General features: G+C 42.5%; 2 protein-coding genes across 8 annotated transcripts in view; one reads left to right on the top strand and one right to left on the bottom strand.

Annotated features, from left to right (window-relative positions):
- Positions 1-7,890, bottom strand: part of alpk1 (alpha-kinase 1) — a 117,152-nt gene extending 109,262 nt beyond the window's left edge. The window contains exon 1 of the mRNA XM_048544906.2: positions 7,414-7,890. The gene's annotated coding sequence lies outside the window, so the exon portion shown is untranslated. The remainder of the gene's footprint in view (positions 1-7,413) is intronic.
- Positions 7,433-14,691, top strand: tifa (TRAF interacting protein with forkhead associated domain). 7 transcript variants are annotated; one of them, XM_059645887.1, is made up of 2 exons: positions 7,433-7,455; positions 12,892-14,691. In XM_059645887.1, exon 2 carries the CDS (start codon positions 12,894-12,896, stop codon positions 13,470-13,472), a length of 579 nt encoding a protein of 192 aa, XP_059501870.1. In that variant the 5' UTR covers positions 7,433-7,455; positions 12,892-12,893; the 3' UTR covers positions 13,473-14,691. The 7 variants fall into 7 exon arrangements, with proteins under 7 accessions (XP_059501870.1, XP_059501872.1, XP_059501865.1 ...); XM_059645889.1 differs by lacking the exon at positions 7,433-7,455 and adding an exon at positions 7,828-7,865; XM_059645882.1 differs by lacking the exon at positions 7,433-7,455 and adding an exon at positions 10,419-10,555.
- The last annotated feature ends 1,157 nt before the right edge of the window (positions 14,692-15,848 follow it).

Below are 15,848 nucleotides of genomic sequence, written 5' to 3'. Positions count from 1 at the left end.
ATCGTTTTCACAAACAAAACATATTCTGATTAATTTGACTTAAAGTTGTTACAAAGATACAAGAAATCTACAAAATTCAAGGACTTTTGTTTACTGCTATACTACATTTTGCAGCAATGTTGGAAATTCCGGGATGAAATGGAAAACATTAGTGCATCCTGTCATTATTCCATTACACAATGCCTAAAAATATCCTTAGAATGACATCTTGGAAATAAAACCAAGGCATCACCCACTTATGTTGTCCTCAGTGGATCATTCACAGGAACTTAAATGATTAAATACATTCTAGGTAAATCTCCACCACCCGCCCATTCCAGTAATATAGCATGCATTTGGCATTGATGTCATTCATATAAGCATCAACTGGCTCTGTAAGATAGCTTCTGAGTCTCTCTTTCCTGCATCCATGTTACTCCCCTGGCACAGACTCTTGTAGTGGTCAACTCCATCAATTTGGAGGGTGGCATACCTCATAATGCTGGGTATGCTTATTTCCAATACAATATCAGAGTGCCAGAGTAGGAAGTCTTATTCCTGGTGTTGTTTCCCCGAGGACATTTGTTGTGTCAGGTGTAGACAGCTGTTCTACCCTCGCAAAGTGGGCCAAAATTTGAAATGTGCTGGAGATACATCACAACCAGATCTTTTCTGTTTTCAAATTAGTTACTGCACCTGAGAGACCTGCAGAAGTCATGCTGCCTTTTATGTGATTGTGTTTAATTGTTATCAAAATCATTGTTTTACAAATGTTAGCGCTCATTAACAGTGAGCGTACACTCAAACAAACATTAACTGGCATGACTATCAGTTCTGGTATTAAATTATATTGGAGTACTGATAGTAACCTTCAGGATGTTTTCTGTTCAGTTCTACTATAACAAAATCTTGCACTTGTACAACACCTTTAACATTGAAAAATGTCTTAAAGTGCTTAACAGAAACATAATCAAACGTTAAAAGTGTTGCGGGGGTGGGTTGAGAATTGTCCTTAAAGTTGAGTTGAGACATTTTTTCCTTATTTAAAATTCTTCCCAGAACCTGAGCTGGGGAAACAAATATTTCAGGGCATGGAGGTCAAATGGCCAAAGGTACAGCTGCCATTGGTGAGGCAACAGAGGTCAGAATCAAGTGAACATGGAATTTAGGGACGAAGCTGTAGATCTAGGGAATGCTAAGAACTTGAAGAGATAAACTGATGTTTACAAGGACGATGTGAAGAATGAATGGGCATCAGAATGATCTTGTCTTGAGGTTCATTGGTGGCTGTAGTCATTCCAATGTTTAAGTGAAAGAAATTGGGACTCATCTGTGACAGCACATCAGAAAATCAGAGAAGATGGTGGAGAGGTAGAGCCATCTTTATACATGTAAAGCAGTCTTAGAGAATTATGTGATCCAAAGTTATTATGTTCATGAGAAAGTCAATGATAGATCCTTGGGTGTGGTTACATGTCCAATGATTAGAAAGTTGCATAAAATTCTGTCATTTGCTGTGATCATTGTTTGAATTTTACTGCAGCTAATCATTGTTTCAATAAAATCCCATCCATTCCTACAGATCATCTAAACTCTGCTCAATTAACTCGGGAATTACAGAATGATACTGCACAGAACTCATTCAGGTCCTTGAAAACGCATTCAATTTAGTTCTGAATTTTTTCTGAAGAAGGGTCTAGGCCCAAAACGTCAGCCTTCCTGCTCCTCTGATGCTGCTTGGCCTGCTGTGTTCATCCACCTCTACATCTTGTTATCTCAATTCAGTTCTACTCCATTGGTCTTTCTCCATAGCCTAAGAAATGTTTCATTTTCAAACTCTAATTCAGCAGACTTACATTGTGATTATAATTCCCTTTCTGAAAATCATTACAGAACTTGATTTCACCCCCCCTTCAAGTAATGTATTCAAAATCTTAATAACAACTGTTCTTACTTCCTCATGTCATGCTCTGGTTCCATGACCACTAACACTAAACTTTCTGCTACAGGTAATTGTTTTCCCTTATTCATTCCACCAAAACCCTTCACGATTTGGAACAGCTACCACTATCAACTCTCCTCTTAGCTCCTTTGGCTCTCAGGAGATCATTGTTGCTGGGTAAATATTCCGGAGGTTTGAGCCTGGCATGCCTTTGCCATAAGATTTTCAGCATTTCAAGGAGAAGGTTGATTACCACCTTTCCAAAGGAGCTAGGAACAGGCAACAAATCTACTCTTATCAGCAATGCCCTTCTCCTGAAGGCGATTATCAAATCAATGATCACAATCTTGTTCCTCAGCATGGCCCTTGCTCTGTTTCATTCCTATCTGGAACAAAGTTGTCACTTCAGCTCCTCAAACATTCTGCCTCCCAAGCCACCAGTCACCTAAGGTGTTTCCTATAACTTCATTCTTGATTTTTTTTACTAAATTTATTTATGGGATGTAAGGATTACTGGCAAGGCCAGCATTTGTTGCCCCTCCCTAGCTGCCCTTGAGAAAGTGATGGTCAGCTGTTTTCTTGAACTGCTGTAGTCCACATATTGCTGGTGTCGTAAGCAGGGAGAGCCAGGGTATTGACCAAGAAAACAGCAACGTAGATCCAAGTTAGAATGGTTTGAAATGAAGATTGGAGATGGTGGTGTTTCCATGCATCTAGTCCTTCTAGATGATAGATTTTGAGGGTGTGTAAGATGCTGTTGAATAAAGAATGCTGGTTGCATAAGGACTGCATGGTGGTCACCATTACCACTAATTTCATGGAAAAACACAGCTGCAACAGGTATTTTGTTATGCCCTCGCAAATCTAAATTTTTTTCCCTCACCACCTGCAGTCGGTCTACTGTTACAAGTATAGCCGTCAGGGCTCAGCAAGCTTCATCAGTTTTGGTGCCACTAAGCCACATTTGGTGATGAATACTGAAGTCTCCCAGCCAGGGTACATTCCATGTCCTTGCTATAGTCAATGCTTTGCCTTAGCAGTTTTCAACATGGAAGAGCATTAATTAAAGAGCTGAGGTGAGGTGATAGGTAGGAATCAGTCAGGGGTATCTTTGATAATGGGAACTGCAGATGCTGGAGAATCCAAGATAACAAAGTGTGGGGCTGGATGAACACAGCAGGCCAAGCAGCATCTCAGGAGCACAAAAGCTGATATTTCGGGCCTAGACCCTTCATCAGAAAAGGGGGATGGGGAGAGGGCTCTGAAAAAAAATAGGGAGAGAGGGGGAGGCAGATAGAAGATGGATAGAGGAGAAGATAGGTGGAGAGGAGACAGACAATTTAAAGGGGCGGGGATGTGGCCAGTAAAGGTGGGTGTAGGTAGGGAGGGGATAGGTCAGTCCAGGGAGGACGGACAGGTCAAGGAGGCGGGATGAGGTTAGTAGGTCGGAGATGGAGGTGCGGCTTGAGGTGGGAGGAGGGGACAGGTGAGAGAAACAACAGGTTAGGAAGTCAGGGACGAGCTGGGCTGGTTTTGGGATGCAGTGGGGGGAGGGGAGATTTTGAAGCTTGTTATCTTTGGCCATGTTTGGCCTGATGCCATGAGACTTCATGGGATTCAGAGCCAAAATGGAGAATTCCTTGTTGACTGTAAGCTACTGTGATATTAAACCACATTTCGACCACTCTTCCATTCCAAAGAAGTGTCAGATTAGACTCAAAATGTTAACTCTTTCCACAGATATTCCCATATCTGCTGAGTTTCTATAGAACTTCCAATTTTTCAAATCTTCATTCATAATTAGAATTTCTCATTCATGACATAATCCTTGTGAATCATTTTATCATTTCTGTACTTAGGGATGGGATGCCTGAAATTATACTCAAAATGCTTGCTTTAATGTTCAATTATCCTACATGTAAAACCCAAAAACCATCTCTATATACAATTCGATCATTAAGGATCTTCATCCTGCTTAATTCTGTTATGAACCATATGTTTATATAAATGCTATACAATTTCAGGATGTTGGAATCACTATCAATCCTGGAAATTAAGAATTAACCATGTATATGGGACCCAAGTTGGATGAATGTATGTGTTACAGGTTCTCTCCCCTGAAGTGGATCTGTCAGAAATTTGTTCACTTGTCGATTTAGCTATATCCAATATTCTTTCTTCAAGGTTGTGACATCATCACAAGTGACTGTTTAAAAATATATGGAATAAGAGCAGGAGTAGGTCATTTGGCCCTTTGAATCTGCTGCAGAGTCGATAAAATGATGGCCCATCTGAAATAGCTTCCATTCTACTTTCTTGCCCTGTACCCCCAAAAATCTTGTGTTGACTAAAGTTCCTTCTAACGCAGCCTTAAGTATATTCAATGCCCCCGCTACTCTCTATAATAAAGCAGTCCAAAAACTAATGAGCTCATTCGTTGAAATTCCTCCTCACCTCCACCCTGACTGAGAGACCCCTCTTCTTGAAACAGTGGCCCCTAATTCTAGTTCCTCCATGAGGAAAAACATGTACTGGGTACCTCCTTCATCAAGTCTCCTCCAAATTGTACACATTTCAATAAGGTCATTCTTGTAAACTCCAATGACTGTCAGCTACACTTGCTTAACCTTTTCTCAAATACCAAATCCAAGTCACCAGTAAAGAGTTGCAATCAGGAAACCATCTTTGAAAGCAAAAATTCTGGCGATATAAGCATTAATTTAAGGATCCTTTAGAGCCATGTAGTTTCTGTGGGATATACACAGGTCCCAACAGCCAAGACCCAGATGCCTTATAACATTTATTTGCTGAAGTGAAGTTAGCTGAGGACGACTTAACTAAGTACAAGAATATTATTGTCAATGATCACAGCCACATTCTATATATATAGTTGCCTTCATTGCATAATACCAATGGAATCTTAGGTGATGATATGACTACTTTATGAAATTTCTGTGGACCGTAAATACAAACTAGTTTCTGAAAAAGGAAACAGAAGCCTGGATGTTTTTGCTACCACCCAAGAAGGTTTTACTCACTGCAACAACAGATTCCAGTGGTTCACACGGGACTCCCTTCTACATTAAACAGTGGAGGCTGTGTTATTGAATACATTCAAGGCTGAGCTAACCCAATTTTTGATCTACAATGGACTTATAGAGTCATATAATATGGAAACAGACCCTTCAATTCAAATCATCCATGCCAACCAGACACCTGAATCTGACCCAGTCCCATTTGCCAGCATTTGGCCCACATCCCTCTAAACACTTCCTATTTGTATACCCATTCAGACACCTTTTAAATGTTGTATGTTTACCTGCTTCCACCACTTCCTCTGGTTGCTTGTTCCATACATGCACCATGCTCTGCGTGAAAAAGTTATCCCTCAGGTCCTTTTTAACTATTTCCCCGTTCACCTTAACCCTATGGGCTCTAGTTTTGGACTCCCCTACCTATAATTGGCTATTCATTGTATCCATGGCAGTCATGATTTTATACACCTCTAGAAGGTTGCCCCTCAGCCTCTGATGGTCCAGGGAAAAAAAAATGCCCCAACCGATTCAGTCTCTCCCTGTAACTCAAATCCCCCGTTCCCTGCAGTATCCCTGTAAATCTTTTCTGTACCCTGTCACGTCTAACAACATCCTTCCTATAGAAGGGCAACCACATCATACATGGTATTCTAAAAGTGGTCTCACCAATGTCCTGTACAACTGCAATGGGACATCAGAACTCCTACACTCAATGTTCTGAGCAATGAAGGCAAGTGTGCCAAATGCCTTCCTCACCAACTTGTCTACCTGCAGCTCCAAAAGTCACAAGTTATCAAGGACAGGATAAGAAAGTGAGTTTAAAGCTCCAGTCAGATCAACCAATACTGAATGTTGGAATGGACATGCATCAGACATTTCTGCTCCTATTTGTTATGTTCTTATAAGAAGAACTCTTTCCCCTTCCAACTCTATTTTAATTTAGTGCCCTAGATCTCTCCCTCACCTTTGATGGTTTTCATTACCCTTAAAGAGCTTTGCACACAGATTATTCAATTGAAAATCGTGGGTGAATTGCTGGTGTGGTTAATAGATGGGAAAAAAAAACAGGTGATTTGGCACTAGGAAGAAAAAAAACATGCAGTTATGGCTAAGAGCACTTCTGGAGATATTTGGGCACACTGAATATTTGATGATAAAATAATCACTGATAAAGGTCACAATTCTGGTGCCCTGATGAAGACATGGTTAATGAGGCAGAGCAGTAGCAATTGAAGAATGACTGGTGAGCAAGTATTGGAGCCCTTTTCCATTTGAATTAATGTGAATTGAATCATTTATTGTCATGTATATACAATGTAAAAATGCAGTGAAAAGTATGTACTTTTGCCATACATACATGGCACCATTCACATTAACTCAGAATAAGATACAAAAAAATGAGAGTTCAAATTTCCTTTCCACTGCCACAGTCCCTCTCAGGGCTTTCCACGTCTCCACCAGAGTCCTGCTCAGGCTTTCCAGCCCATAAGAAGAGGCTGCCATGCTGTGTCGGCACTAATGATAAGAGACAAGCTGGTGGTGATGGTGATGTTGGAGCATTCAAAAGCTTAGCACTTCACCCTCACAGGCCTAGAGTTCGCTTCATTGTTAACATCAGATCCTTCCTAGTCCAAAGCATAAAACAAAGAACTGCACATGATCTCAAACATTGTCACCAAAAACGGTCACTGGACTCGAAACGTCAACTCTTTCCTCCCACTGCTGAATTTCTCCAGCAATTTCGTTTCTTTTACCTCATACAGAAACTCACTTTTAACACTCAAAAGCAAAGTTACGGAAACTGAAATATAAACAGACAATGCTGGAAAGATACAGCAGGTCAGGCAGCTTTGTGTGATTCGTTCATCTCTCCGAAGACGCTGCCTGTTTTGGCGAGCAATCCTAGCATATTCTTTTCACTCTGTCCATGATGTTCACTTGCTCCTCCTAGTGGAAAACATCTGATAAGCGCTGCTGAAACACTAGCTGAATGGAGCAGGAACAGATACGGGTCAGCTCTGTCAACAGAGTTCACTTTTCTCCCTACTTTGTTGCCTCTTGCAGATTTCTTGCAAATTTCCATTATGGGAGAAATAACTAAAAAGGGTGATGGGGTGTTAACTTTTATAAGCAGATGCAATTCTAACTTTTAGTTAGATTTAGACCAGTCTGGAGCTACTGTGACTAGCTTTGGGCGCCACATCTTAGAGGGGACATACTAGCCTTGGAAGAAATGCCTGAATAGCCAAGCTGTGTTGTTCATAGTGGTTAACATTAATGTACCTCATCAGAATCTATCATGATGTAATTCACTACTGCAGTGTACTCTTGCACAAGACCTTGAAAAATCCTCCAGATTTTGAGCATTTGTGTTCACGTATTTCCTTAAGGATTTTAAGAGATATCGACTTCCACAGCTATTCATAAATGTTAATAAAGTTGAACTGTTGACAATACCTTTCCTGGTTTCCATGCTGATTCTTGGCATAGTTTCTGTGGGTAAGTTTCCTTCCGGGTCTGTACTTTTCAGAAAGACGCTGCATAAATAGTGATGAATGCTTTAATCCAGGCAGGTTGTTTTATCCTAACCGCTGGCGGACTCGAACAAAAGAGTCACCCGGGGTTTGAGCTTTTCACAGAGACAGTGGAAATCCCGGAGAATTCTGCAATTTCTCTTCGAATGACCAAGCCTCAAGATTTCCTTCTGCTATCACTTCAACTTTGCTCCATCGCGCCGTCTTTCGCCTTTCTCATTCCTTTTGCTCTCTTCAACCACCACGCCTCCTCCTTTCGCCTTTCGTTACGCCTTCACTCCCATTTCCCATCTCTCCAGCTTCACTTCCTCCCTTCCCTAAGAGATAGTTTCCAATCAAACTATTCTGACATGTAGTTACACACGTCGAGAACAGGTGGGACTCGAACCATACCCTCTTCTCCTCCACCCGTCACCTTTGCCCTTAGTCACTCCTTCCCTGGCACCAACTCCCCTTTTCCCCACCCCTCACCCCCATCCCCATTACCCTCACCCCCAATTCCCCCTTTCCCCACCCCCATCCCTTACACTCTTTTGCTCACATCCCGTCATTATCCTTCTTTGATCCCTTCATTCTTCCATTCACCACTTTCCCCTTTCACCCTATTCCCCCTCCGCTTCCAGCCTACCCTTCGCTCGCTCGTTGTCCCCATTCCCTCACCCTGTCTCGCACACCTCTTCTCCTTCCCACTTTTCTAAACCATTCCTTTTCCTCTTCCACTTCTCTAATTCTTCCTTCGCATACCTCTCTCCCTCTGTATTTCTTCCTCAACCCCTTCTCCTGGCTTCTCTAACCTCGCAAGCCCCACTCAAAACCGTTTACATTGCACTGGGAGTAGAACAGTTATTTCAGTTCTGAGGAAGGGTCTCTTGAGCCTCAAAGTTGATTCTGCTTTCTCTCCACAGATGCTGCCAGACTTGCACAGCTCTTGCAGCAATTTCTGGGGTTTTTACTGCTTCTGATTTACGGCATTGGCAGTTCTTTCGGTTTTTATACAAATGCCATTGTTGTCAGTATCGTACATATTTAAAACCAACAGCTGTTGTGCGTGTGTTTGGATCAAAATAATTTCGGTTCTAAACTGAAGTAGATGATGATCACGGACACTCCGACTTCACAAACTGAGGGGTCTGGGTTGGGTCTCTGTTCCGTGGAGAAAATAAGGCGAAGAAGAGATTGGAAAGAGTTTCCCAAATCATAAACAGGCTGGGTCAGAAGGGGTGGAGTTATTCCTATTAGGTTAAAAGAAATTAAAATCACGTGCAAATGAAGTAACATTGATGTGAAAACAAAATATCTCCCTCGCGGCGAGTAAAGTGTGGAATGGATCGCCCGGAAATTTATCGGAGATTCAATTGAGGCATTCAAGGCGGCATTGCATGCTTAGATAATAAAATGTGAGGCTGGATGAACACAGCAGGCCAAGCAGCATCTCAGGAGCACAAAAGCTGACGTTTCGGGCCTAGACCCTTCATCAGAGAGGGGGATGGGGAGAGGGAACTGGAATAAATAGGGAGAGAGGGGGAGGCGGACCGAAGATGGAGAGTAAAGAAGATAGGTGGAGAGAGTATAGGTGGGGAGGTAGGGAGGGGATAGGTCAGTCCAGGGAAGACGGACAGGTCAAGGAGGTGGGATGAGGTTAGTAGGTAGATGGGGGTGCGGCTTGGGGTGGGAGGAAGGGATGGGTGAGAGGAAGAACCGGTTAGGGAGGCAGAAACAGGTTGGACTGGTTTTGGGATGCAGTGGGTGGGGGGGAAGAGCTGGGCCGGTTGTGTGGTGCAGTGGGGGGAGGGGACGAACTGGGCTGGTCTAGGGATGCAGTAGGGGAAGGGGAGATTTTGAAACTGGTGAAGTCCACATTGATACCATATGGCTGCAGGGTTCCCAGGCGGAATACGAGTTGCTGTTCCTGCAACCTTCGGGTGGCATCATTGTGGCAGTGCAGGAGGCCCATGATGGACATGTCATCAAGAGAATGGGAGGGGGAGTGGAAATGGTCATGTCATCAAGAGAATGGGAGGGGGAGTGGAAATGGTTCCCCCTCCCATTCTCTAGATGACATGTCCATCATGGGCCTCCTGCACTGCCACAATGATGCCACCCGAAGGTTGCAGGAACAGCAACTCATATTCCGCCTGGGAACCCTGCAGCCATATGGTATCAATGTGGACTTCACCAGTTTCAAAATCTCCCCTTCCCCTATTGCATCCCTAAACCAGCCCAGTTCGTCCCCTCCCCCCACTGCACCACACAACCGGCCCAGCTCTTCCCCCCCACCCACTGCATCCCAAAACCAGTCCAACCTGTCTCTGCCTCCCTAACCGGTTCTTCCTCTCACCCATCCCTTCCTCCCACCCCAAGCCGCACCCCCATCTACCTACTAACCTCATCCCACCTCCTTGACCTGTCCGTCTTCCCTGGACTGACCTATCCCCTCCCTACCTCCCCACCTATACTCTCTCCACCTATCTTCTTTACTCTCCATCTTCGGTCCGCCTCCCCTTCTCTCTCTATTTATTCCAGTTCCCTCTCCCCATCTCCCTCTCTGATGAAGGGTCTAGGCCCGAAACGTCAGCTTTTGTGCTCCTGAGATGCTGCTTGGCCTGCTGTGTTCATCCAGCCTCACATTTTATTATCTTGGAATTCTCCAGCATCTGCAGTTCCCATTATGTCTGGCATTGCATGCTTATTTGGTTCAAAATAGTGTGCGGGGATATGGGGAAAAGGCAGGAGATTGGTCCTGGGAGATAGAATGGCGGAGGAGACTCGATGGGCCAAATGGCCTAATTTCTGCTCTTATGTCTTATGGGCCGAAGGGCCTCCTTCGGCGCCGCAACTGCGCTTCTGATGTAATCCCCCAAAGTTAGCGGGGGGATGTCAGTTTCCAGCAGCCTGATGCTCTGATTTGATGAGTCGGGTGTCCGTCAAAGAGAGGAGTCAGGTCCTTTCTCAGATTCTGATCAGCGCTTGTGCTCTTTGGCTTTCGGATCCGCGGAGAAGCGTTGGGCGCAGTCTTCCGCTGTATTGAATATTTGCAGTTTGTGAGGTCGGTAAGGATTGCCGAGGTTGGTCCTAATTCACTGGAAAAAAAAATTGCAAGAGTTGAGCTACTTTGTTCACGGAGATACCCGGAGTCATTAAACATACATACAGAGGAAAAGGCGCTTGTCATCCGTTGTCATTTTTTGAACATATATTAGTCAGGTACGGGATTGACTGGGCGCTTTGCGCATAATATTATGGATTAAATTGGCCAGAATGCCAGGGACGTACCCATATCATATTTAGATTGTTGTTTTCAAGTTACCACATTGCATTTTTAAACTTTTAGTTTTACTCACCACTTAATCCCCTCCCCCTAATCGACTTGCAAGCTCCGCATTCAGTCCTCCCATAGAAACGCTGCATTTTCGGTTGCGATCTCAACCTGGGTTACTGACGTTAACGCCCACCCTGTGAGAGCGCGCCCGGAAACGTTGCAGAGTTGTGTGCGCTTCGCTTGCTGAACATTACACTTAACAATTACCGCACTGTCTTCGCTAGTGTATCGCTAATAACAGTCCCGGACCCTTTCTCCTTGTTTACCTGATTTTGCCCAGCATTAGTACAGAACGCTCTGCTTCAGATCTTTTTTACAAAAAACTGTTAGGAGTTTTCTAATAGTAGCAACCGGTTATGCTGGTATTTTGTAGTCCATAGGTTTGACAATTTCTTGGATTCTTGCTGAATCTGGTGAAATTAAAATTCATGATATTTGGCATGAATGAATTAATTTTGCTACATAAGCAAAGTTGTGGAATAATTAGAGATAATGGGAACAGCAGATGCTGGAGAATTCCAAGATAAACTGTGAGGCTGGATGAACACAGCAGGCCAAGCAGCATCTCAGGAGCACAAAAGCTGACGTTTCGGGCCTAGAAAGGGTCTAGGCCCGAAACGTCAGCTTTTGTGCTCCTGAGATGCTGCTTGGCCTGCTGTGTTCATCCAGCCTCACATTTTATTATTATTGTGGAATAATTACATTTTTGTGAAGATACGATTTAATCTGCAACGTAAATGCATTCGTAAGTGTAGAACAAATACCAGTTTATAGTGAAACCAACACAACAGCTTGGAAAAGTCTCTGCAGTAATTCCAGTTTGAACAGGATCATGGAGATAATTTGACAGCCCTCATCGTTCTGTCTAAGGAGGTGCTGCAATAAATGCAATTTTTGGGAGCTTAGCAAGCTGGTATTGAAAAAAACGGTATACGCTTAAAAAGAAATAACAGTGCTACTTAGAGCTGTTAGTGTTTCTATTAGCTAGATTTTACTGTCTTAAGAGTGTTGGGTTAATTACGAGTTTAAATGCCTTGAATATAAAACTGGAACATAGGAATAGGACTTAGTGATTCAGCCTGTCAAGCAAGCTAGGCCATTCAGTCAGACCATGGCTGATAAGTGACGTCAATCCCACTTTCCTGCACTATATCCATACCCCTTAATGTCATTAGCCTCCAGGTATCTATTAATATCTGTCTTTGTACATGCTGAATCCTTTTAAGTCCCCCACAGCCCTCAGGACAGAAGGTTCCCAAGATTCACTACCGTCTAGGTGAGGAAGCTCTTTTTCTCATCTCAGTCTTAAATGATCTACGCCTTATCCTGAAATGTAGTCCTTGGTTTTAGATTCGCCACCGGTGGAAAAAAAAACATTCACGGTCACACCCTGTATGAATTTTTTTTGAGTTTCGGTGAGGTCCCCCCTCTTTGAAACTCTGTAGAATACAGGCCCAGTCTTTTCAGTCTCTCCTCATAAAAACAGTCTTGCCATTCCTGGGATTAATCTGGTGAAGCTTTGTGCACTCTCTCTAAGGCAGGTGTGTCATGCTGTAATCAAAACTGTACATAATACTCCAGGCACTGTCTTACCAAGGCCCTATACAACTGCAGCAAGACATCTTTAGTCGTGTACGCAAATCCCCTTCTGATGAAGACCACCATACCATTTGCTTTCCTCGTTCCTTGCTGCACCTACATGGTAGATTTTAGAGACTAGTGAACAAAGACATCCAGATTCCTTTGGACACTTACACTACCCAGCCTGTCACACTTTAAGAAATAGTCTGCCTTTCTGAGTTTTCTACCAAACTTACTGTGTTCACACGTATTCCATTACTATATTCTTGCCCATTCACTGAACTTGTTCAAGTCCTCTTCAAGCTTCCCTGCTGACTCTTCACAATTTTTGTTGGTAGGGATGAATTGTTATATTGTCAAGGTATGTAAAGAAAACAGCTGCATTGATATAGTGCCTTTCAAAACTTCAGAACATCCCAAAGTATTTCACAGCCAATAATGTATATTTTCAGTGTATTTTGCATTGGAGAGAAACAATAATGATTATTATTGCTTTTATAGAAATGTCAATGCACAGCACAATGTCATTTGAAAGTGCGGACACTGAAGAGACCGTAACTTGTCTCAACATCAATGTCTATCACCCCCAGGCAACAGTATTTAAATCCCTGAATTACACTGGCAAACAGAAATACCGAGTGGAGGAAATGGTAATGTTTGGCCGTGATTCCAAAGTGTGTCATTTTCCTCTCGTGGACAAACGTGCCTCTCGAATGCAGTTTGCTATCCAAGCTTTTCGATACAATGAGAGCTCAGAACTCTGTTTTGAAATCAAAAATACAAGCTTGAAGACTAAATTATTTGTCAATAATGCAAGTCTGAATCACCTTAATAAGATCGATTTACCAAGGAAATGTATTTTGCGATTTGGGGAATACCAATTCTATATGGAAAAAGATGACGGAGAAGCCAGGGAACACTTTGAAATCTTCATCAAAATTTCCCTAGTTCCATTTTGCCAAGAGGTCAATGTGGAGACCTTAACATACCCTGTACCTGAAATTGGCACTGTGAGGATCACAGATGTTCCAAATCTTCAATTTCAGATGGCAGTGGAGTGTGATGAAAATGAAATTGAATAAATTAGCACCTCATGACAGCTTACTAGTCAGCATGAGTGGAGAATTTGAGCTCTTCTTTAAGTGGTATCCAGATAACACTGTGATTTATGGGCATGGAGATGTGACCTGACAAATGAAGTTCTTAATTGTGGACGGATGATGAGACCGAATAAATGAACTCAATTATTGTCCGTTCTGAACTATGCTGGATACTTCAGCTATCCTTACTAATTTCTGTACAAGATAATTCTGACATTGTTTATCCAGCATGGAAACTATTGCTTTTTGGAATTCTTGTATTTACATTTTTATCCAATATCCTGGGATGTATTAGCTGGATTTTGGGATCAGACTCAAAGTAACCACCCAAAACATTTTTGTGTGAATGGCTTGTTATTAGTGGTTAATTAACCCAAACTCTCACTTATTCTGTAATTGTTGTTTGATTTTTTGCAAGTCATGAATAATGCTGCAAGGCTTTTGAATAGCATAGACATAGCATGTGATTTACTGCAACTTCCAAATTAACTTGCTAACTACGTGCATACTATATAATTGGTAAACCTCCAGTATGTGCAGTAATGGTGACTGCTATAAAATAGAGCGGTTAGAATCTTGAATTCTTCTGAAATGTAAATAATTTTATGTGCGACTTTTGAGATACTGCAATCCATCTACAGGTTACATTTCAAGTTGATGTACTTCTTCAGATCTAATGTACCAATTTATTTTAACTGACTTTGCATTAGGTCAATGATCCCAAAAGCCAGTGAACAATGACCTAGTACGGGGATTTCTCTATTCTGTTTATCCACTATGCCATCTGATCAAGGACATTCTGACTCCTCCTTTTCCACCACCCTCCCGTCTCCCTCGCCCTTTTTCACTCCAGTATCCATTCCTTTTTCATAATCCTCCATGTTCTGCTTTTCCCATTAAATGTGAGTTTTCAATAAATATCATTATAACTACTTTGTTTTCTAACAATCTGCTACTCTTTGTATCGATGCATTATGTTGTCTTATCCAACAACAGCACTGACAACTCTTTGTCAGATTCCTACCTCATTTTCAGCTAAATCTAGATTTTATGTTGCCTGCTTGCATTTAATAATAAGCCCTTTTTAATACTCTAATAGCTTCTTTCATCACAAATGTTGCTACTTTTCTAATCTCCCTGATTTGTGTAAATTATATTTTATAACTTGGAATATTCATCTAGCTATGCTCAATTTGTAACCAACCTCAATGTTGTGTAATATAATACAACCTATAAATTAGATTTGCAATTTTATTCACTTGCTTTGTTCCTTTTTATAGTTCATAGCATAGCAATTATAGCAACCCTACAGTGTGAAAACAGGTCCTTTGGCCCAACAAGTCCACATTGAACATCAAAGCATCCCACCCAGACCCACTCCACCACAACCCACTTAATCTACACATCCCTGAACACTATTGGCAATTTAGCATGGCCAATCTACCTAGCATACACATCTTTGGACTGTTGGAGGAAACCCATGCAGACACTGGGAGAATATGCAAACTCCACACAGACAGTTACCTGAGGGTGGAATTGAACCTGTGTCCCTGGTGCCCTGAGGCAGCAGCGCTAATCGCTGAGCCACCATGCCACCTCAGTCTTATCTTATTCATAAGATGCAGGCAAGATTGACAAGGCCAGGCTTTATTGTGCATCCTTGATTGCTGCTGAGAAATTGCTGGTGAGTTTACTTCCTGAATGTTGCAGTCCATGTGGTGAAGGTACCATTAGGTCTGAACTTCAGGATTTGCTTCCAACATCAATACTTAGTTGGTAATGTACTTCCAAATCAGAATGACTGTGACTCAGACTTGATCTTGGAGGCAGTTGTGTTCCCACATATCTGTAGCCCATCCTAATTGGAGAGCACAGAAAGATGATGTTCAAAAAGGCCTGGAGTGTTATTGCATTTTGCAGATGATATATAGAACTGCCACAGTGCCATGGTGTTAAGAGGGATTGAATGTTTAAAGTGGTGACAGGAGTGCTCATCAGGTGTGTTGTTTTGACCTGGATGATATTACAGTCTCTTGAGTGTTGTCGAATTGTGCTTATTTAGGCATGTGTAAAGTTTTACATCACACTCCTGGCTTGTGCTTCATAGGCAGTGGTGAAGCTTTTAGGAATCAGAACATGAGTTGGATGTTCGCTTCTTTAGCTTATGTTGCACCCACAGCATTTACATGACTGATCCAATTAGAGTGTCCCATCCAAATACGTCTGCAGGAAGTGCACCCAACTCTTGCTCCTCCAAGGCCACGTTAGGGAACTGGAGCGGGAGCTGGATGAACTTCAGATCATTCGGGAGGCAGAGTCAGTGATAGACAAGAGTTACAGGGAAGTAGTTACTCCTAA

This window comes from Stegostoma tigrinum, chromosome 1 (assembly GCF_030684315.1).
Source record: "Stegostoma tigrinum isolate sSteTig4 chromosome 1, sSteTig4.hap1, whole genome shotgun sequence".
NCBI lineage: Eukaryota > Metazoa > Chordata > Chondrichthyes > Orectolobiformes > Stegostomatidae > Stegostoma > Stegostoma tigrinum.
The sequence above is the reverse complement of the archived record's forward strand: the minus strand, read 5'-3'. Positions and strand labels throughout refer to the sequence as shown.